This window comes from Papilio polytes, unplaced genomic scaffold, assembly GCF_000836215.1.
Source record: "Papilio polytes unplaced genomic scaffold, Ppol_1.0 DF824102.1, whole genome shotgun sequence".
NCBI classification, from domain to species: domain Eukaryota; kingdom Metazoa; phylum Arthropoda; class Insecta; order Lepidoptera; family Papilionidae; genus Papilio; species Papilio polytes.
In genome coordinates, this window is record NW_013525102.1 from 3,509,141 (window position 1) to 3,531,968 (window position 22,828).

The window sequence follows — 22,828 nt, forward strand, 5'->3', positions numbered from 1 at the left end:
TTTGGATCAGAGATAATGACATTGATGAGTGCGGACTGGAGATGTGGTTCAGTGTAGACTTTGAGGTCCTGGGACAAGTAATACATCACGAACTGAAGCCTGCCGGCGACAAGGAGAGGGTTACAGAAGTGAGTGTTTGATTACAAATCATTTACAGTGTTGTTTAAGTACTAGGCTACAGTTACAACTAAAAATGTTGGAAACTTATGTGAAATGTATGTGATGTTTTTTATTTAGGCGAACAAAGAGCAGTACCTGCAGCTGGTGACGCAGTGGCGCATGACGCGCGGCATTGAGGAACAAACTTCCGCCTTCCTCGACGGATTCAACGAGGTAACCAAACATACGTTATTTTAACGCATACGATAAAAATGTACATTATCATCATCACCAGCTCACTATACGTCCCCACCGAGGGTCTCGGAGCTTACGCTAAGTTAGGGTGACTAGGCCATAGTTGGTTGATTTCACACATATCTTCGAATTTCTTCGTAGATATGTGCAGGTTACATTACGATGTTTTCTTAAACCGTAAGAACGTCGGGTAAATTAAGTACATGTGAAAATTGGAAAAATCGAAGATCACATTGGTACATAGTGGGACTCGAACCCAAGACCTGTAGATTACCAATCAAGTGCTTAAAACACTGAGCCACCGACGCTCTTAATAAAAATGTAGGAACGTTAAAATAGGCGACCACTTAATGTATGAACTCTACCATAAGGTTAAATAATTATCAAAAAAAATAAACTGACTAGCTGTTCTCGTGCGGCTTCATCCGCATGAAATTGTTATTGTTAAAAATGTTATTGTATTGTTTACATTTGTCAAATTATCAATAGCAAATGTCAATGAAAAATAGCAATGACATGACATGACAAACCTTGGCAATCTTGCTTCCTTAAAGTTGGCAACAACTTATGGTCTCTTTCCCGCATTAGGGTTTTTATCCAAAATATTTTCCCCTAAGTTTAATGACGTGAAAATATATAAAGCGTGACGTGACCTAAAGCATGATGTGACTACACTTAGTAGGGCTTTGTATCAAAAAGAGTTATTAAAAATATGCTGTAATTGCTGACATCTTAGGCAACAAAGAAGTGTGTGTTTATGCTTTATTATAATAGTACAGATAAATAAATAAACCGATAACTCCATCCATTGGTCAATAATGAGTGTTACTGTGTTTATTGTGGAGGTGGTGCCGCTGGAGTGGCTAAAGTACTTCGACGAGCGCGAGCTGGAGCTGATGCTGTGCGGAATGCAGGAGGTGGACGTGGACGACTGGCAGCGCAACGCCATCTACCGACACTACACGCGCACTAGCAAACAGGTCGTCTGGTTCTGGCAGGTACGTCGCCCCACTCACCAACTGTCCACTAATGTGTTTTACTCTCTATCGTAATATTCATTTATTATACGAAAAAACATCTGTAATTATAGAATTTTTTTATCAATAAAGTGTTTTTGTTGACAAAGCTAAAGTTGTATTTTCTATCAATTAATGCAATCGAAGTAGGGAAAGAATAGAATAAAGGATTACTGATATTGCTATTATTTATGATGTAACATTTTGGTGTATTCGTTTTGTGAAGTTCGTACGACAAATGGACAACGAGAAGCGAGCGAGGTTGCTGCAGTTTGTGACGGGCACCTGCCGCGTGCCGGTCGGCGGTTTCGCTGAACTGATGGGCTCCAACGGACCGCAACGATTTTGTATAGAAAAGGTAACTAAGCGCATGACTTACCAATTAACCTTTTTATATGACTCACAGTATGTGGCATAGCCTGCGCGCGTGTGAGATCTTACTTATGGTATAAATGCGAAAGTTTAGATAGAAAAATGGATGTTTGTTAGTAGCCTAAACGGCTGAACCGATTTCGATAAAATATGGTGTAGATGTAGAAATAGGTCTGGTAGAACACATACTCACTTTTGTTTTTTTATCCTACGGCGGACGGAGTCGCAGACGAAATCTAGAATATTATAAAATTTGTGTGCGATTTGTCAGTGTACTTTGCGTCTGTCAGGGATGCTGCACAATTTAATACAAATTTTCTTGCTCGGCCTACTGTAATCTAAACAAATTGACTGATTTTGAAGTGTAAGCTGGTAAAATATATAAACTCGTAGTTTTATAGGTAAAATGAATTGGTGGAATGGTTAAACAATAATTATTTTGAAAAAAAAAGTGATGTAATGTTTGTTGCAGGTGGGTAAGGAGACGTGGCTGCCGCGGTCGCACACGTGTTTTAACAGATTGGACCTCCCGCCTTATAAAAGCTACGAACAGTTGTGTGAAAAATTAAATTACGCTATAGAAGAAACTGAAGGGTTCGGGCAGGAATAAATATTTTTGTTATTTTTAGTAAAAATGTAAATTATTATCACTTATATTTTTTATGAGCACCAATCTTCACAAATGGCAAATTCCACAATTTTGAGATCGGTGCCATCAAAAAGACCAACCAAATACTTGTATGAATATTTGTTTTAACAATAAATATATTATGTAGATAAAATTAGTGTATTGCATCAGTTGTATAAGATATATTTTGTTTGAGCTATATTTAAAAAGTTCGTCTATAAAGTTCAATAAAAGCCTAAAAAACACAATTTTTGTCATTTTTATTTAATACTATAATTTGAAGTTGAGTAATTATGATGATTATTTAGTTACTTAAACTTTTTCAATGAATAAACATTTATATAGAACTGACATCGGTTCAGTGTTTGTTTTTAAAGTAAAATGCGATGAATATATATTTTTATAAATTAAATTTTTATTCATGAAATAAATAAAATGACATTCTTATAGTTTTCAAGTTTATTTTATTCAGATTGAAATATCTGATACATTTAAAAAATAAAAGACCGACTTATTCACATGTTTAAATTAACTGAAATGCAATTGATTTTATATGATGAAATGTCAATTTGCGTGGCAATAAGAAAAAATAATTTAAATGCGAAACTCGAGCAGCTTGAATTACTTTAGTTTTGATGACGCGAATTCCTTGGCAATATTGATTGCCTCTGCAATACATTTTGGATTATTTCCTGATGCTTGAGCAGATTCTGCCTTTCCACCACCTTTACCATCCATGACACCAACAATTGATTGGACCCACTCGGAGGCCAACAAACCTTTCCCATTTAGACTTTTAGGCACGGCTGCCAAGCAATAGATTTTGTTTGTCTCATCATCTACAGAAAAAAACATAGCAGCGGTATTTGGTAACATCTGTTTTACCTGTTTCAAGGCACCATCAAGGGCTTTAGTATTGCCTGAAGCTTTTAATTCAGTGACAATAACTTCAGAGTCCTTTTCTTCAAGACATAATTCTTTACTTCTCTCAATAATCTGAGTTATAATCATGGCTTTTGAAGCTCTTTCTTTATCGTCCAATTGTTTTTTTAATCCCTTTAACATATTTCTTAGTTCTTCCTTTTTCCAGTATGATATTTGAGCATGAGATACATCATTGGTTAGATCTACAATTTTTCTTACGATCTCTTTTTGATTTACGGCATCACCTTGCTCTTTGATGAAGTTAGCGATATTGTTTACTTCATTTTCTAGTACACTAAGCTTATTCAGTGCTTTAACAGCTTCTGGACCTGTCAGAGCAACAATTCTACGAATACCTTTAGCAATACCTTCTTCACTGACTATGACATAATCTCCTATATGTCCAGTTTGATGAAGATGCGATCCTCCACAAAATTCAACAGATGTCTCATAGCCAGAAGGACCATCGGGATTTTTTTCTAATTCTTCGACAGGTATGCCAACGGAAACTACGCGAACAGGATCGGGGTAGTGTTCATCAAACATTGCTCTTAATCCCTTAATTTTTTTCGCATCACTAAGATTAGTGTGCTTAGCATAAACAGCTTTATTCTGTGCAATAATGTCTTTAATTTCATCCTCCGCATCTTTTATTTGTTTAGCAGTCATAGGACCCTTATTAGTAAAGTCAAATCGCAATCGGTCTGGCATTACAAGAGATCCACGTTGGTCAGAGTCGTTTCCAAGAACTTTTCGTAATACATTATTAAGTATATGTGTACCAGTGTGATTATTCATAACAAGCCTACGTCTTTCCGTATCGATGTGCAAAGAAACTTTATCACCAACTTTTAATATGCCTTCTACTTTACCAGAATGTAAAACATATCCACCCTTGACTTGGACATTTTTCACAGTAAATTCAACACTATCATCACCCACTTTAACCATGTAACCCTCGTCAAATATTTGACCCCCCTGTTCAGCGTAAAAATTAGTTTGATCTAATATTAAACCACATTCCTGACCAGACTGTACCTCATTAACAAACTCTTTGTTCCATCTTAATGCCAAAACAGTTGCAGTGCATGGTGCAAAGCTATAAACTGCATCTTTGTCATTTGAAGATGGAGAGTAGCCATATTTTGGCGAATCATCCGTTACAGGCACACCACTTTCCTGTAAATGACTTATGGCATGAATATCCAAAGCCAATAAGTCTTCTTGTCCTGAAGCTTTACCTTGAGAATTTAATTGGGATTCTTTTTTAGCTTTTTCATAAGCTTCCATGTCAATTGATAACCCCTTCTCTTCACACATTAAATGTGTTAAATCAACAGGAAAACCATATGTATCATATAAACGCCACGCAACATCACCTGGTATGATTTTTGATCCACTTAGTTTTTCAATAGTTCTGTTAAGTAAATTTCTCCCTCTAGAAAGTGTCTTTAAAAATTGAATTTCTTCTTCATTTATTGTTTGTATGATTGATTCTGGATCTTTTCTTATTTCCGGAAAAACATCACCAAGTAACTCTACTACAGTATGAACTAGAGAACCAAAAAATCCCGGTTTCCCATTTAATTTTTCAGATGCATAGCGAACAGCACGGCGTAAAATTCTTCGAAGAACATAACCTCTTCCTGTATTGTCAGGACATCCACCATCTGCCAAAGCAATAGTTAATGTTCTTGCATGGTCAGCTAGCACACGATATGCCATGTCAATACCATCAACATCATCAGCACCTACTTTACCAGTGTATGGTCTTGTCTTTGTACCAGTTTCAATAGCTTTGAATAAAGGCATGAAAAAGTCAGTGTCATAGTTAGCTCTTTTGTTTTGGATAACAGAAACCAGCCTCTCTAGACCTAATCCACAATCAATATGTTTCTTAGGCAATAATTTTAAGGAGCCATCTGCTTCTCTATTAAATTGTATGAATACCAAGTTCCAAATTTCCAAAACATCTGGATCATCCATATTGACAAGGTGTGCAGCATTTCTTTCTCCTATTCTATCATAATGCAATTCAGAGCAAGGTCCACAGGGACCAGTTTCACCCATTTCCCAAAAGTTGTCCTTCATGCTTCCTGGTAGTATATGTGATTCTGGAAGTCCAAGATTTAACCAAATGTTTTTACAATCCAGGTCCGGTTCTAGTCCAGATGCAGCGTCTCCTCCAAAATATGTTACATATAATCGATTAGCTGGTAATTTATAGACTTCAGTCAACAATTCCCAAGCCCAAGCACAAATTTCTTTTTTAAAATAATCTCCAAATGACCAATTACCCATCATTTCAAAAAATGTATGATGATAAACATCTTTCCCCACATCATCTAAATCATTGTGTTTCCCACCAGCTCGAATACACTTCTGAGTATTCACAACTCGAACATATTGTGCCATGTCAGAATTGGGATCAACTGATCCAAGAAAAATTGGCTTAAACTGATTCATGCCTGCATTGGCGAAGAGTAAAGTTGGATCATCCAATGGAATAGTGGATGAGGAATGCACATATTTATGACCTTTACCTATGAAGAAATCAATGAAAGTTTTCCGGATCTGGTTTCCTGTCATTGAAGTATCCATTGCAGCAATTTATCTGAAAAATAAAACACTTTATTTTGAGTCAGAACATTAACATAGATTTGACATTATTATAACTCCTCATGTACCACCCATGGGCAACAATTTTATATTCTACTGAATAATTGAATTTAAGTAACATGCTTCTCCTGCAGTACTTTACACCCAACTCAAAATCACTACTTAAAATTGTATTTTGTCCACAGCAAAATTCGAAAACTCTACATATGTCATCTCTATAAATTATATACATCACTTAATACAAAATATGATAATCTTAAATTTTATTAGTAAAAAAATTGCAGTTGAAGTTTTAAATCTCAGTGTAGCAGTCTCACACATTCAGGTGAATGTCATGATTATTGAAGCAATTCTTACTCTTGAAACTTTACTTTCACTTTATAGTTTAACTAGCATTTGTCCATGGCATCATGCAAACCAAATTACAAAATAAATAAATCTGGTAAGTAGCCTACATAGGCAATTGAAAAACCCCTTTTTATTTCTACACTATGTTTTAAATCTATGCTGAATATCATAAACTTTTTTGAAGATACATAGTATGAAATAGGTATATTCAAACATTTGCATTAATAAGAAGTATAATTTACAATACAATTAAGTTTGTTGGTTAAATTTAATTTTATTTTAAAATAAATGTAAATACAACATATTGTACATAATAAATGTTTAATTCATATTAAATAAAATTTAAAATAACTTGATTTAAAATAAAGTATAATTTTTTTTTATTATACTTGCTTATACTTGCTAGCTAGCTTGATCTATTTTTTAAATGAACTTATACATGAAAGTCATATGGTTCATTTACTATCATAAAAATATATATACATATGTGAGCGTAATGGAATATACGAAGAATATTTTTGACACTTCCTTTAGCAACATTTTTTGCGAATGTTTAACATTATGTAGACTTTTCTCCGTGTATTACATTCTCAAGCAACCATATGGTAAGTACAAAAATAAGGTTAAATTAAAAACAGTTGAAGTTACTTCAAGAGAATATCATAATCAATGAAAATACAACAAAAAACGCTATATTTATAATACGGATAAATTTTATTACCTGATGCAACTTCCAACTTATTGACTATACTGCGAAAATTTAATGACGACAACACGACAAACGTCAACCTTGGACCTAAGCGATAAGCGAACGCAAATGTAAAATTGTACCAATTGTACAAAGAAATGCGCGGTTTACACTTGGTCAGCACAGTTGGTCAGAAGTGCTCTGAATGGACCGTCAATTAACTGGCAGAGTGTGAACGCTAACAGGCGCCAATAAGTGTCGCTTGCCGGTCAACTGTCCAACTGAACTGGCCAAGTGTGAACCGGGCAAAAGATCTGACATTGATTAAACCAGGACAAATTGACAAATGTGACAATGACAAACAATTGACACACAACAGAAGCAATGACATTGACGTTTTTTTTTATGTGGTCATATTTTAAAACTATACCACTGATTTAAAAATGCATAAGTCATTTATTGAAAATGACAGTTTTCATTTCACTTCGTTCCGCCCTAAATGTGCCTTTGTAATATGTATATAACTGTGTTTTTTTATTAGTTCGAATTCTCACCACCTTCGTCGTACACCACAACAGTTATTGCCAAAATTAAAGACAAAACCTTTTAAAACCTGTCCATTTCCACAGGTTAGTGATCTGTATACTCTATGCTGACATTTGTCAAATTCGAGTCAGGAGCTGTTTATATTTAAAAGCTGCGAAATTATTGCATATTAATAACTATTACATAAAATAAACACTATTTTGAATCATAAAGTTAAAAAGAAAAAGTTTACTATAAGTTAAAGTTATATAAAATGAATTTGAATATGTTTCAAAAATATTTTTTTATTAAACGAATATGTAATGTTAGGTTCTTATATTCATCAAACAGCAATTTAAATTGTGCTGTTATTAATTATGAAAAACAAGGGAATAATTCTTTAGAATACACATCTGAGGACTTGTCGACAGTAACTCCCTATTTCCCGCAGTCATTTAATTTAGCCGCCTATGTTAACAATTCTGAGACATTGCAAAATTTAATTCATTTAAACGTTAATCTGAGCAAAATAGAGAAGAAGCCTTTTATTGCTGAAAAAATCCTCAAGTTGAATTTCGAAGCAGATATTAAGAAGAGTCTTATGTTTCTTAAGGATTTTGTAAATGCAGATGACATTGGAAATTTTTTAACAAAAAATCCTTTAATACTTTGTGAAGATATAGAACACCTTGAAGTGAGAGTAAATTATTTAAAATCAAAGCATTTTAATCAAGATGAAATCAGCAGAATAATTACAAAAAACCCTTTTTGGCTAATGTACAGGTAATTCTCATAAAATATTTTAATGCTTATGAATTGATATTCCAGGAATGTTTCTTATGTGTTTCACTATGCACCTAACCTATAATAACCTCTCTTTTAGCACTGTGAGAATTGACAGACGTTTAGGATTTTATCAAGAAAAGTTTGAGTTAAGTGGAAATGAAGTACGGTTTTTAGCAACAAAACAACCCAGATTAATTACCTATAACCTTCTTCATATACAAACAAATTCTTTTGTAATTAAAGAAGAAATGGGTTTTGAGGATGATGAAATTAAACAGTTAATATTAAACAAACCAAGGCTGTTGATGATGAGTAAGTTGTTTATATATGTTTTAAAAACAAATGCAACACCTGATTTTGTAATTCATATATTATATTACAAAATATAACTATGTTCAGTCATTTAATGGTGACTAGGAGAGTAGTGCAGGTTTAAGTATGAGAAATTGACACCAAGGTACTGACAGAATGCAGTGATTATATAATTAGTCAATGCTCTATACAGCCTGTTATGTTATACAAAAATATCTGGCTGTTTTAAGCCACCTAAACTATATCTACATCATATCTTACTAATATTATAAATGTGATATTTAGGTGGATGGATGTATATTTGATAGAGTTTGTAGGCTAAACAGCTAAATGAATCTTCATGAAATTTGGCATAGACATAGAGGACACTCTGGATGCACACATAGGCTACACACTTTTTTTTATGTCTATGTGTATGGAGTCGCAGGCGAAAGCTAGTCATAAATAATAAAAGACTGGTTGTAAAATTATAAGTCACACGCCTACTTGTTTCTATTTTCTTACTTTCAATATTAACATTTTAACAAACATAAAATTAGCACATTGTATGCTTTGTTTAATTAATTTGAATAATTTTTTTTTCAGGTCAAAAAGCCTTAGTGGAGAGGTTCAACTATATTCATAATGTAATGAAAATTCCACATAAAACAATTTTACAGTGTCCACACATTTTATTATGCAGAAATTTCAAAGTAAAACAAAGACATACATTTTTGGAGAAATTGGGTAGAGCACAATACAATCCAACTATTGAAAATTTTGTTCCAATAAATGCTTTAGTTGAACTTACTGATATAGAATTTTGTAAAAAGTATGCAAAATGTCATGTTGATGATTTTAACATGTTTTTAAAGACCATATGAGCTTATATTATCCAGCTTTACCCAATACTATTTTATTATGGAAAGCATTAAGAGAATGGTACAAAAGTGTGTCTAAGATACCAGCAACTGTAAATACTCCTCCAATTATGGCACAGATGTTAGTAGCAAAGTGGCCAAGGGACCTGTGGAAAGATATATATTTAATAAAGAATGTTATGCTGTCTCGAGTATGTCTTTTCTTATCAGAATCTAATAAACTACCCCAATTATAAATAGATTGCTTATGTGGTTACCAGAAAAGATGTCAAAAACCAACTCGTCCACTCTCTGCTTTTTGCTTTCCCGAAGCTAATCCTAACTACATATGCTTGTTACTAAAAACTACAAAATATTAAATAATTTTGTAGAATGCTCTCTTCCTTACAGAAACACTTTTAGTATCTGGTTCTTCAGATTTTGAATATAAGTGTAATTAAATACTTGTTTGTTTCTTGGGGTGATAGGCACATCTGTTTATTACTCTACCATACCTTATATACTTTTATATAAAGTGTTATAAATGGGTTATAGTAAATATACATCTGCTTACTCTACCTTTCTTTTTCTGTGTACTTCACCATAAGAGGGGATAACTCATAACTGAAAAAGGCTCCTGGCATTCCAGATTCTGAATGAATGTTAGACACTGACTTTTGATGTCTAGTTATTGAAAACTGGTTTGTATGCAACACAGTCTTGTCAAGTTTTACGTACATTGTAGGAACTATTTTTATATAGTACTGGAACATAACAGCACCTGAAACATCACGAGATTCAGAAATAGTAAATACTGTTCACCTAAAATATAAACTGAAATACCGCTTATCCGATGATGATAGTCAACAAATACTAAATTATTCAATTTACCACTAAATAATGTAATTAATTTATATGTTACTTATTATCACTTTGGAGAAATATGTAAAATCGATTTTTATTTATTATACTACTAATCGCTTTGTTCACTAAATTGTATTTTTAATCTATGTTGCCTGAATGTGATTATTTGTGACATAAGAATTTTGAACTGTCAAATAAAAAATAAATAGCGAACGATTTCTATTTTCGTAAGTAGAAAGGAGTTAATATTAACAATGCCGGTGCCAGGAGGAGTCTACCAAAGTCAAGGCCCTTCATGTTTCGATAAAATGAAAATGGGTTTCATGATTGGTTTTTGTGTAGGCATGGCAAGCGGCGGTTTATTCGGAGGTTTTACAGCTTTGAGGTTAATGATATTATAAATTACATAAGATTAGCTTTCTTCATAAAATAGTATTACCGAAACGATTACTTTTTTAAAATTACAGATACGGTGCGAGAGGGAGAGAATTGGTACATTCTGTTGGAAAAGTAATGCTCCAAGGTGGAGGAACATTTGGTACTTTTATGGCAATTGGAACTGGAATTCGTTGTTAATAAGAAAGTCTAAGATAAAAAATTGTATATATCGTAATAAAAGGTGTAGTAGTATAAAATTTATTTCCTTAAAAGTCTTCGGGAGGTGTAATTGTTAAAATTACTTTAGGCGTCATTAAAATGGGGGTTCATATAAGGGTTTAGTATGTTTAACACTCCATGAAGGGTAATAAAATTGTCAAATAGTTCCACAGAAGTGGCAATGTATCAACATAAATTTCTCTTTTTCTTTGCTAGTAAATTTAAGACTCAATACAACAATTTATTAAAAAATGCATTTATGTAAAACAAATGTGATGAAAACACACATTTGAATGGGGTAGTCTAAATAATATAAAGTGTCAAGTGTTATTATTAAATTTGTTTGGTTATTTTAGTTAATAAGTATTGTCCATAAAAAAATAGTTCAATGGACCAATAAAGAAATTGATGTCTATATTTAGGTTCAGATGCAAATTCAAATTACGAATATTTGCCATAAAAATTGCATAAGAATGCAATTAAGTGTAACGCAATTTGATTTTCCTAAAACAAACTTTTTTAGAGACAGGTGTCTTGGTAATGTATAAGTTTTGGTCTACTTTGTTTTTTTTTTCAAATTTGTTGTCTTATTAGCAATAAACATTAAGTATTAATTTGCATTTCATGGTGTTTTTATTACACAGTTCCTACAAACTTTTCTTTAAAAATAAGGTTTTAAGATAAAGCTAAGAATGCAGTGATAGAGAATCTCATATGATACATTTGTTTCTTGTGTTGATTCAATAACATGGTGGATGAAATCACATACCATCAAAATTAAATTTTTATTAAAGTTAAAGGTAAACGAATTAGATGTTAAAACATTCATACTGCATTTTTTGACTACAAAGGGTCTTTCTGTTTAGATGAACATAATATTTGGCTTCTAGGTATATGTGACTGTAGAAGAACAAACTGGAAAATCTTAAGGTTTAACAACTAGTTTTGATAAAAGTCAGAAACATTATATGTTTTATTTCAAGTATTCACTATATATCCATAGGTACAATAGTCTTTGGTTATAAAAATAATGTTCTAATTAAGATGAATTTAAAAAAAATCTGTTTCATTATCTGATTATCACTAAAATCCCATATTTAGTAATAATGTTATTAAATTTTGATGTTTAAATAATAAAACATCAAATCATTTATTTTAAATTACATATACTTAATATTGGACAACTTTACATTCCTGTTGTAATATATTGGTAAAATAAACCTTATACATACCTTCTTTGGCTATTCCCTTAATACCATCTAAAGGTGCAGTATTAGCACTTTTTATATCACTTCCAAAAGAAAGATGTTGTATTATGTGTGTGGTATTGAATGCGGATGAAGGATACGGTTGCACATCATGAACATGGACATGGTTAATTGTAAAACTTTTTCCTGGAGCTATGTGAAAACTACCACCAACCTACAAATGGTTCCATTATGAAGTTATTAGATATAATTTTATATTTAAAATGTTACTACATTAATAATCCTAAATCTAATATTAGCAGAGGAAAACAAAAAATGTCTTCCCTTTTCCATTTGTTAGAAAGTGAAGATAATTTTCTGTTGTACAATTTCCTCCTTTATTTAATAATATACAAAAATATACATATGTGTATATTGTTTTTTGCAGATGTCCATTGGTATCAAGTGCTATGCTACATCCAAATAATTGTTGATCAGTGGCCTCTTGTTTGCTACATTTTACTATAAAGACTAATTGATGATTTGTTTATCCTTACTACATATCTATGCATACACTAAAATTATCAGAATGTTACATTAGAGCTTTAAAAACACTGAACGGTAGGAATATTTGGCATAAACTTACTCTATTAACTTCCATATAGCCATAGATTTGACAACCTTCTTTAAGGGCTAAATTAGCTTTTTCTAATGACTCGTCATCTTTGCATTGTACAATAGTTGCTAAATCTGGTAACGCCCACCTTCTGATTCTGTATGCTTCTTTTACATCTTCACAGGTATTGCAACATCTAAATGAAAAAAATCGCCAGGACATGTTTTATTTATCTATGGTCTTGCAGAATTGCACACCAATATCACAATGTAGGATTGTGGCAACTATTTTAAACACAAAATATCAACTAAATGTAGTTATGAGGTACTGTATGTTCTTAAGAACACCAATCTAACTAATATTATAAATGTGAATGTTTAGATAGATGGATGGATGTTTGTTAGACTTTGTAGCTTAAACTGCTGAACGGATCTCAATGAAATTTGGCATAGACAGAGAGGATAGTGTGGAAGAACACAGAGGCTACCCACTTTTGTTTATTTTTAAGTCCATGCCAACAGAGTTGCGGGCGAAAGCTAGTATTATTAATATAACCAAACCTTTTACAAGTGTTAATCAAATTTAATTGGAATAAATTCTTGTATGTTCACTGTTAAAACACAATTTATGATGAATGAAAAATTCTTTTGTCATAGATATGTAAGGAAGTAAAAAGAGATAAGTGAGGAAAATACACTTACTGAGAATCATTAAAGGCAGCCCCATAACAACTCCCACATGTTACTATTGCTACTTCAGATGTGTTCTGTTTAACCTACAGGACAATTATTATTATGATTAATTTAGCTCCAGAGTTAGAAAAAGGTAATCTAATATTTGCAGAACATACTGTGGAAGAAACAGCAATTTCTTCTTTTTTAGGTTCTTCTATTGGATTTCCATCCAAGTCTAATCTTCTTTTGTGGATATTATGATCCATTTGAAGATGCTGTTCCCCAGAAGAATCCATTGCATCCAGTACCAAATCTGGAAGAAAAATGTAAGTGTTTTAAAATAATAGGTAACTCAGTGAAAGTTGAAGTTCATAACTTATAGTACATGGTGATTAATTCTTCTATTCAAATTTTTGTGTAATAACGGAGTTTAACTGTTTAATTAGAGGACATTCCAATTACAATGCTATTAAAATATTTTTAGCTTTATTATACTTACAACTACATGATATACTTGGCACAACAATATCGAAATTAATTCTTAATTTATGTCCCCTGGATGTGTCTACAAATAATTCTTCTGATATATTTGGAGACATATATGTATATAATTCAGACAAAAACAATAATGCCATAATAATTACACCAGCAACAGTAACTGAAACAAATTAATTTTAATTATTTTCACACAAATAAAATAATAATAAAAAAGAAACTGATATTGAAATTAAGTTACTTGTTGCTCCTGTTGCTGTTTTTACTTTAAAGTCTTCTAAAGTTTTTGCATAGGCATCGAATTGTTTAAATTTATTTATTAAATGTGACGACATTATAAGATATGTATTACAATAAATAAATTTAAATTTACAAAACAATTCATTTGAAAGTTGACAGGCAAACTGACAATTGACATTTATGAAAACACGTCATATTCTTTTCTGTCTGTCGTTTATTTTCGTCTATAAACTAAAATTCATAGTCTAACGATACCGTATTGCTCATGACGAAAAAAATTAAAAAAATCAATTGTCTGTATGTCTGTCCGCAAATTCAAAGGAATTTGTAGTGGTAGGCGCCACTTAGGCTATTTTTGTTCATTTCGCGGTGACGAAAATGAAAACGATGCTGTAAACATCTAGTCCAGTGGTTCACCAGTGGGTCGAGGCCCAATGTTTAGGAAACCCTGGTCTAGTCTAATAGTTAATTAGTTGTCTTATTAACTTTAATTATTGTGTACTTATTAGCAACGTTATTTTTCTTTATTATTTAATTATTATTGAACGTCTAATGGTTAAAACTAACCAGGCTGCCTTAGCAACGTAGCAGTGCCGTCAATAAAGCATATTAAATACTATTTAGTGAAACCTAATTCTATCTACTATACATCCGAGAAATGGAAAGGAATTACATAGTTGTCGCGATGCCTATCGCGCTTTTTTTATGACGATTTATTATTTGATTAATTTTAAAGCGAGAAATGAATTATTATAAATGTTCAGTTCGGCCAAGACAGCTCTTACTATCCTTCAGTGTTTAGTTTACTAAGGTTTATTACTGATAATCTATCTGATACTATCTATACTATCTACTGATCTATTACTAAGATCTGATTGGGCTTAGGCACAGTAATTTCAATTTATTTCTAGGTGTGCTTTTTCACGTAAAAAAATTTAATTTACATCAAAGAAAATTGTTTAATTAGTTTTTTGCTAGTTTATTTTTATTTTACCCACGCTTTTTGCTAATTATAATCAATAATTACGGTCAGTTGTTTAAGATAAATATAAGACGTTACATCATTAACTAGTATTAGGTGGTTTTATTTCACTGCGTTCCGCATTGGGGATGTGCCGTTCATTGTTGTGAGCAAATCTTTCGCGCCTTGCGTACTGCAGAATGTTCGGACTCACTCTTAGCCGGCGCTGGATTCCGAATGGACATTATGGTACGTCGAGCCAAATCCCAGAGAAAAGACATCACTTTGGAAAATTACAGTGATATGAATGTGGAGCGGTACACAGGTAGAGGTAGACTTAGAAAGAGATGGATGGATTGCGTGAAAGGTGACATGAACAAGAAAGGAGTGACTGAGATGACGTTGATGGAGTTATTTGGAGGACGAAAAGCCGGTACGCCGACCCTACGGGAGTAGGATAAGGTAGAGGAGATGAGGATAGAATCAAATGAAATCAATTTTCTTCCAATTTAACTTTTATTGTCCATACGTTTGTAACAACCTAAATTAAGTGAGACATAAACTTCACCTATATTAGTAGAGGAGGTAAGGCTCTTCATTCGTAGTATGTTCACGTCATCAACTTCAAACATCAACTAAAAGGCAATAGGTAAATAACTTGAGCACTAAATAATTATAACAATCGTGTACCTGAAGTTGATTTCGGTCGCCCTATTTATGTTCACAATAAATTGTATTTATTAACATTAATATTGAGTATTATTTACATGTGTACAGTCTTTTAATTTAACTTAAAGAGATCACTTCTTTGCGCTGAATCCCTCTCCTGTGGGGTCCAAAATCCATGGGTAGTTGTTTGGACATTCCATGCAGGTGAACAGGCGCAGTGTCTCTCCTGGTAACTCCCGAGTAGTCAAAGGACACGCGTTCGGCAACGAGCAGAAAGGTTGTCCTTTAACATCACATTTGTCTTGTTTCCATTCCTGGAAGTCTCGAAGTGAAGACAGTTCTGTCGGATTTTGCATCCATTGAATCACTTGAATTAAAGAAGTGAAGTAGACGTCATTTTTTTCCAACATTTCTTCGATAAATTTAATAAGCTCGTCTCTAAATTCTTTCTTAGATTTAAGCCATGAGGCGTGGAAGTGAAGTCCAAGTGGTGCGCGGTTGGTTGTGTAATGACGGTTGAAGTTTTGGCGAAGGAGGCGGGCAAACTGGTCACCGGTTTGAATGTTAGAACAGGAGTCGACCACGTGACAACCGGGCAAAGACTCATCAAACGTGGGATCGTCTCTTCTGTCTAATTCATTCATGACCATTTCCCAGACTGGGTGGCTTCTCGATGGACAGTTGTGAGCGTTACCGTTGCATTTGTGAGGCATTCGGAAGTACAGGGTGTAAGGCCAAATTGGGACACGGCCAAGAGGTGCGGTGATGGAAGCATCATACACGAAGTATTGATCGGCCATCATTTCAAATTGCTTGTTTCCACCGACGCGTAAATAAGGTGCACGTACACCAATAATTGAAGCATCTGTTATGTTAGCAAAACGTTCAGCGATTAAGCGACCGCCTGCCATCTCAGCAAGCCAATCATCATAGGTGCCACTCGTCCAGTACAGAGGATCATCTTTATGAGTTATTGAGAAAACTCCGATTTCGTGACCCTTGCGGTGCAATTCTTGAACTGCAGCGTAGTTGGTGTATTTGTGGGAGATAAAGAATGTACCGCGAATTTGGCAACCGTTAGGGTTGTGGCGATTTCCGTTAAATACTTGTTCATAAAGGTCGATGTTATCAACGTTGACGGCACCGTTGAAGGTGATCGTTATCATCTGAGGTACTTGGTTGGGTTCGATGCCGCCCGGAATGCGGGTACCGTCAGCAGAGCAGAAACAGTCTGGCAGTGTACACTGGTTAGTGTCGCAATCGGGCGCTCTGTTCGGGTCCACGTCGACAGCTGTAAGATGTTTATTTAAGTTTAAATATGATTTACCTTTTTACTTTAATTATTATAACTATTATCGAAATGCCTAAAAATAACTCACTGCAAGCATTTTCATCAGACTCATCTTTGCAGTCAGGTTTTCCGTTGCAGAACAGCGCTTTTTCGATACAATCGCCACTACCACATGCCAGATTTCCTTCGGGACAAATAGGTTCATCGGTCTTCAGTATTGGAAGAATTTTTCTCGGCTCTGCAAAACATAAGGTACAATCAATAAATTTGTAAATAACGACGGAAAGTCTTATCTAGATTAAAATGTACATAAAACTAACGCAGGTCTTAAACGGTTTTGGCTTCGTCTGTGTAATTTTGCTTCTATGTAGACGTGTTGAAAGGGAATCATTGTAGGGAAAAGAATGAAAAGAGACAGCGAAGCGTGACAAGATGACCAAGTTAAATTCACAGAAAAATTAAAAGAAAGAGTATGTAGAAGAAGTACTTAGCTGATACATATTTTAAAAGTATAGCCAAGTTCCATGAGTTTGATTAGTTACAGGAGAGATTAAAACAATCTTAGAGAAATTTTGTATTACTTTATGAAAAGAAATGATAATGACCAGTGCTCAGATAGATACTAATAATCATGTGATGGCTAACTATACATGAAGTTAAAAACCTTGATAGAAAGATTGAGAATCTATGAATAAACGATAATGACTACGATAATCATTATGAATAAATTACATTTCACAATGACAACTTATTCATAATAATGTTTTACTTACATGTTTATATACTTCGTGAAAAGGTTGCTTTCACATTTTTTACATCATTTTCGATATCTTTAATTACATATTTATTGTGTGCAACCTTTTGCACAGAAATATAATAAGAATTAAGGACTTAATGGTTCTAAATTAAGAAGTTCATAGAGATGAAATCAATGTACCTCAGGATTAAATTTTGCCATGTTATTACTGTTAGTTAAAAAGCTGTGTATTTACATATGGTTTAAGATTATTTTTTATATTTTATATACAATTCTACATGTTATTTATACCTCACTGAAATATAGAAAGTTAGTAGTGACAAACCAATTGCTGAATATGTGCTAAGTGAAGTTAAGTGAAGCATTGGCGTACGACAGCGTTTAGAAAGTTTATTACAGATATAATTAATAAATTTATAGGTTAATGAAAAAGGTTCATTTCAGTGTTTGTATCTGCATAGTGTAAAGATTGTTTGTTGTTGTTATGAAGTTTTATTTATAGCGCGTGTGTGTCGCTCCACTTGTTCTCTCAAGTGGAACAACTTGCATCAACATATCTTCACTTTATATTTATATTTACAACTCATATATTCTAGGAGTTAATTTAACTTTTTACTATGATAACTTCTAACATTTTTACCTAAACATATATGCAATTTGTATATTGTGGTATTTTGCAATAAAAATATATTCTCAGTAATTACATCAATAAGTTTAAGCGAATGAAGAAATGTTAATGCGTAACTAGTGGGTCGGTGGTATGGCGGGCCGCTCCCTCCCGCTGCGGCCGTCGCCGTCGACGCCGACACGGGGCCTCATGCAATACACCAAATCTACAGTGCGACGCGGCCCCTTCACCCAAGCCCGGTTGCTCGCTACTCGCGAATAGCTTCTTTATCGGAACTTACTCTCGATTTTGTCACAGTTGTTCACTTTACCCTTCCAATCGCAGGTTTGTTTATCAAGATCGAATGCCAGGCCGGACGGGCAAGTGATCTGTTTAAGACCTGACCTAGTGCACCTGCGTTAATAAGAAACGACACATTAAATTTACTATAAAGTTTAAGGAAGCGGACGTACTCGAGGCTAACTTCTGATTTCCGGAACTATGCGCATTCAATTAATGCGAAGACGGAAGCTAGCCCTTCGCATGACCACTTCCTCGATCATGTACAACTTACTTTCTAGTTTATCGCAATTCTTTACATGTGATTTCCAATCACAAGTCTGGCGGTCGATATCGAAGGCTAGGCCGATAGGACACCGCACTGAAGCGAGTCTGGTGACGCCATTTTCAGCACCTTTGTCGCACCTGTACACAGCCATGACTTCAGCTCAAAGTAATAAGAATATTGCATTAACTATAATCAACAAATAATGACATTGTATCGTTTATAGAAAGCTAAAAATCGCTAATGTAATAAATGATCTATACTTTATATAATTGTATTCTCCTGCAATGGTTGCGAAGAGCTTCGATTATGAAGAATGATATAGAATAAGTCATAATAGTAATCTCTACAGTCTACAAAATAAAGAATGACACAAATATATTTTGTCATTCGTTTAATGCTTTAGGCGAGTCGGTAATTTCGTGTCAGTTAAGATGGACAAAGTTCAAACATAAATTCCGCTTGTTGTCTCCCACCACCAGAAATGGATATCTAGTTACATAAAGACCAGTTTACTAGCGAAGTGACGGGTCGTGGCGATGAGCTTGTAACATGTACTTGTATATACTACTCATAGTATTTACTTGGTGCAGCGAATGTACATGTTTAAATAAGTTTAATATGTTCACAGTATTTTACTGCGTAATGGTAATCATAGTTTTATATTTTTGAATTATTAAAGAGCAATAAATGGTAAAGGTCAGGTCAGTATATGATTATTAGACAACATTTATTGATACTCCAAAATGACACGTACGACAAAGATACATCCTAGTTAAATTTAAATGTTTGAACATGCTTTCAATAAATTCATAGAGACTTGAATGAAACCTTGAACTTTTAAAAACTGTATAAATTAAAATAACATACATATCATCATGCATAATGTATAACATTAAAGTTGTTGTTGCAAAGAGTGTTAAACATATCAATAGAGCGTGATAAAGTTAGGATTTTGCCATATTCGATCAGTCAAAGACCAGTCATGACTAATATTCAAGGCACGACATAGTCTGTGGACTGTTCCGTTCACTGACTTGAATATCAAGTTCTTGCATACTAAACGATATGCATTGTTGGCACCTATAAATAAATTAAAGATTAGAGAACGGCATTTGACATTGCTACTAGAGCAGTACTTACCAATCGCCGTCTGCATACTGACGATGTTTGAAGTGGTATTGTAATAGTATACTATAGTATAGCTACTGCTGTATATAATGTAGAAAAGCTGGTGTACAAAAGACAATGTACTTTGGTTGTTTTTTTTTCTAACATTGGAAGGAGATGTGTTGAATCTTACCTGACCACATCACGGCAATCACCTTCGGTAGTAAGCCGGAAGTATTCATCGGCAGGGCGGCCGTCACATAGTTGTTCGGGATTTACTTCATCACCCCCGGAGTCATCGTCTTGCCGCTTCACACGGACCTCGCCGCTCACTGCAACAAAAATGCCTTTTAAAATCTGTCGCGTGAGACTAGAAGACCTGTGAACTCATGCGAAATTCTTACAAAAACTGCATCGCATGTAGCCTATTCTTTAGTAATAAAGCATATATTAGCGCGTGAACACGCTTATTGTGTAACGTTGGCTAACGTAAGCGTCGATTAGCACACGCTGCTGCCAGAATGTACCAGTACCGCTTCGTGTCCGTGTCAAACACCTCACAGTTTGGGGCTGGCCAAGTTGAGCGCTAAGTATGTTGACAGACTTTAATGAATTTCACCGTTAGATGTACATATATGATGACATAAATTAATTAGTAACAATTACATAAGTAACATTCACTGCATTGTTATTTTCTTGAAACATAAAGTTTATTTAAAATCATGAAAGTGGAATTTTTATTTAAGTTGTATATTTCGCGATTGAGTCGTTGACGGCATTGAAAGTTAAACGTTAAAAGAAATCGAGGTCAGCGCCGGCCACGTAAGTAACCGGTGTTATTTCTTTGGCGCTTATAACTCGCATTCGTAAGGCGACTACTGATTCATACAAAAGCTTTCGAATTGAAATAAACCATAATCTACAACACTTACAAATAAAAAGACACATTACAAATTTAATAATAATGACCTTAAGCAAAACAATTAAGATATGATTTAAAAATTATTTTATTTAAAAAAATCGTCATTTTTTAAAATCAAAAGCTTTTTAGGCTTAATGTATAAATTAAAATAATAATCGTTTTGCTATAAGATTATATTAAATTTTATTTTTGTGTGCACAGTATAAAAAGCAGGATTGTGTGATTACTTACCGGAGTAGGTGAATAATAAAAGACCGAGACAGATGTACGCGCGTCGAGCCATGGTGCTCGGTAAGGACTGGCCGCTGCGTCGCGCTCCACAAGAAAGTGCAAGAGGTGTCTGCTGCCCCTCTTCACCTATTTATATAAGCGGCCGAGTCGTAGACGCCAGAACGACGATAATACACCCGTCTTATGCGCACTAAACCTCCCGCACGTATAAATCATTACACGACTGACGCAGCTTTTAAGCACATCGTGACGTTACTGGAGCCGATGATAGGAATTATATTTATAAAAATGCTTGTAACTAATCATGGTATATAATTCCCTCTATTTATTAGACTTCACTCCAAAAGCTTTTTTTAAATAATATATAACTTTCAATTTTAGTCTTGCGGTGGGCCTATGAACGTGAATCGTCAATGTATGCTTTTAATTGTTGTAACTATATCAATATGTGTAGCTGTATTAATTAAAAATACTGGTAGAAAATTAGGGAATAGAGCAATTATGGCAAATTTAAGTAGGTTTTAAGGTATTTAATTTGACCCGGAAACATTAGTTTACATGTCTCAATTTATTTTTATTACTTTATCATTAACATTTTCACAATAGTTTAACTTCAGTACAGTATTTGATTTACCTATTCTTCATTGTAATAGTATTGACTAAAGAGTTAATGACTTATTAACACATTTATCACTAGGCATCCGTAAAACGCGCGAAATTAGTAAGTCGTTGAAGTCTTTTGTACTGTATTTTATCGTGTGCTCATTGAAACTGTTAAACTGTTATGTATATTAACTTAACAATGGCAATGTATCTGTCATACTTTTACACTTTACTTATGTTTCTAAGTTACCTTTACCTTATTCAGAAACAACATAATAAAATTGGTTTAATTTTATATTGCTTTGTTAAGCTTTGGAATGACATAATAGGAGAATTATTATAGATTCTTATTTATACATTTCTTATAAAAAATACAAATGCCTTAAACTTTGAATCTTTTTTGCCGGTATCACTTTCGATTGTTATTTAAACTTGTTTTATAAATTTATGTCAATGTCGCGTGAAGATGGTAAGAAGCTCCGAAACTGTAATCTTCATTTACATAATTAGTTTACTCAAGTTGAGATGGAAGGACATTAAATTGAAAACTAGAAGGACAGGTTTTTAATTGTATTAGGTGGACTGGATGATAAATTATCTGCTAAAAAAGTTATATTAAAATAATTACACATTCTCCTTCGTAAAGTGTGGTTACCTGCTCTACATATGTACTACATAAGTGACCTACAAGATAAAGTACACGTGTTGAATTTGATGTGCAATAAATATTTGGAGAAAACCTGTATTCAAATTATCTTCATATGTTTAAATAAATTATAGAAATCAAAAGTTTAAAAAACCAGTATAATGAAGTGTTTGACATAAAACTTATCAGACGTGAAAAGGTGACTTGTGTAGCTTTAATATACCACTAGTTACTTACTTATTCAAAGATTTTCTAAATATATTAACAAATTAACTTATAATTTAATCGGTCAATAAGCTTCTAGATAATTAATTACTGTCACAACCTTTGAATTCGAATTTCAAACTTTTGAATTAATCAAATTCCTTTAATCTATTAAGAC

General features: G+C 33.4%; 5 protein-coding genes across 6 annotated transcripts in view; 2 read left to right on the forward strand and 3 right to left on the reverse strand.

Annotated features, from left to right (window-relative positions):
* LOC106099454 (E3 ubiquitin-protein ligase Su(dx)-like) overlaps positions 1–2,618 on the forward strand; it is a 7,701-nt gene extending 5,083 nt beyond the window's left edge. The window contains exons 7-11 of the mRNA XM_013278013.1: positions 8–128; positions 238–333; positions 1,200–1,352; positions 1,597–1,728; positions 2,215–2,618. Of these exons, the coding sequence (XP_013133467.1) occupies positions 8–128; positions 238–333; positions 1,200–1,352; positions 1,597–1,728; positions 2,215–2,352 (640 nt within the window). The 3' untranslated portion in view covers positions 2,353–2,618. The remainder of the gene's footprint in view (positions 1–7; positions 129–237; positions 334–1,199; positions 1,353–1,596; positions 1,729–2,214) is intronic.
* Positions 2,619–2,871: 253 nt separating this feature from the next.
* LOC106099691 (alanine--tRNA ligase, cytoplasmic) lies at positions 2,872–7,272 on the reverse strand. The gene is made up of 2 exons (XM_013278306.1): positions 6,983–7,272; positions 2,872–5,908 (listed from the first exon to the last, which is right to left on the reverse strand). The coding sequence occupies exon 2, from the start codon at positions 5,893–5,895 to the stop codon at positions 2,992–2,994; it is 2,904 nt and encodes a 967-aa protein (XP_013133760.1). The 5' UTR covers positions 5,896–5,908; positions 6,983–7,272; the 3' UTR covers positions 2,872–2,991.
* A 444-nt stretch (positions 7,273–7,716) lies between these two features.
* LOC106099824 lies at positions 7,717–9,552 on the forward strand. Its single transcript, XM_013278490.1, has 3 exons — positions 7,717–8,257; positions 8,358–8,572; positions 9,158–9,552. The coding sequence occupies exons 1-3, from the start codon at positions 7,749–7,751 to the stop codon at positions 9,433–9,435; spliced, it is 1,002 nt and encodes a 333-aa protein (XP_013133944.1). The 5' UTR covers positions 7,717–7,748; the 3' UTR covers positions 9,436–9,552.
* Positions 9,279–14,234, reverse strand: LOC106099823 (endoplasmic reticulum-Golgi intermediate compartment protein 3). Its single transcript, XM_013278489.1, has 8 exons — positions 14,086–14,234; positions 13,849–14,007; positions 13,526–13,662; positions 13,377–13,450; positions 12,706–12,871; positions 12,105–12,294; positions 9,991–10,192; positions 9,279–9,578 (listed from the first exon to the last, which is right to left on the reverse strand). Exons 1-8 carry the CDS (start codon positions 14,177–14,179, stop codon positions 9,443–9,445), a joined length of 1,158 nt encoding a protein of 385 aa, XP_013133943.1. The 5' UTR covers positions 14,180–14,234; the 3' UTR covers positions 9,279–9,442.
* Positions 14,235–15,542: 1,308 nt separating this feature from the next.
* On the reverse strand, positions 15,543–21,393 carry LOC106099706. 2 transcript variants are annotated; one of them, XM_013278321.1, is made up of 5 exons: positions 21,198–21,393; positions 20,238–20,376; positions 18,671–18,783; positions 17,094–17,243; positions 15,543–17,005 (listed from the first exon to the last, which is right to left on the reverse strand). In XM_013278321.1, exons 1-5 carry the CDS (start codon positions 21,247–21,249, stop codon positions 15,846–15,848), a joined length of 1,614 nt encoding a protein of 537 aa, XP_013133775.1. In that variant the 5' UTR covers positions 21,250–21,393; the 3' UTR covers positions 15,543–15,845. The 2 variants fall into 2 exon arrangements, with proteins under 2 accessions (XP_013133775.1, XP_013133773.1); XM_013278319.1 differs by lacking the exon at positions 18,671–18,783 and adding an exon at positions 18,944–19,074.
* Between the last annotated feature and the right edge of the window lie 1,435 nt (positions 21,394–22,828).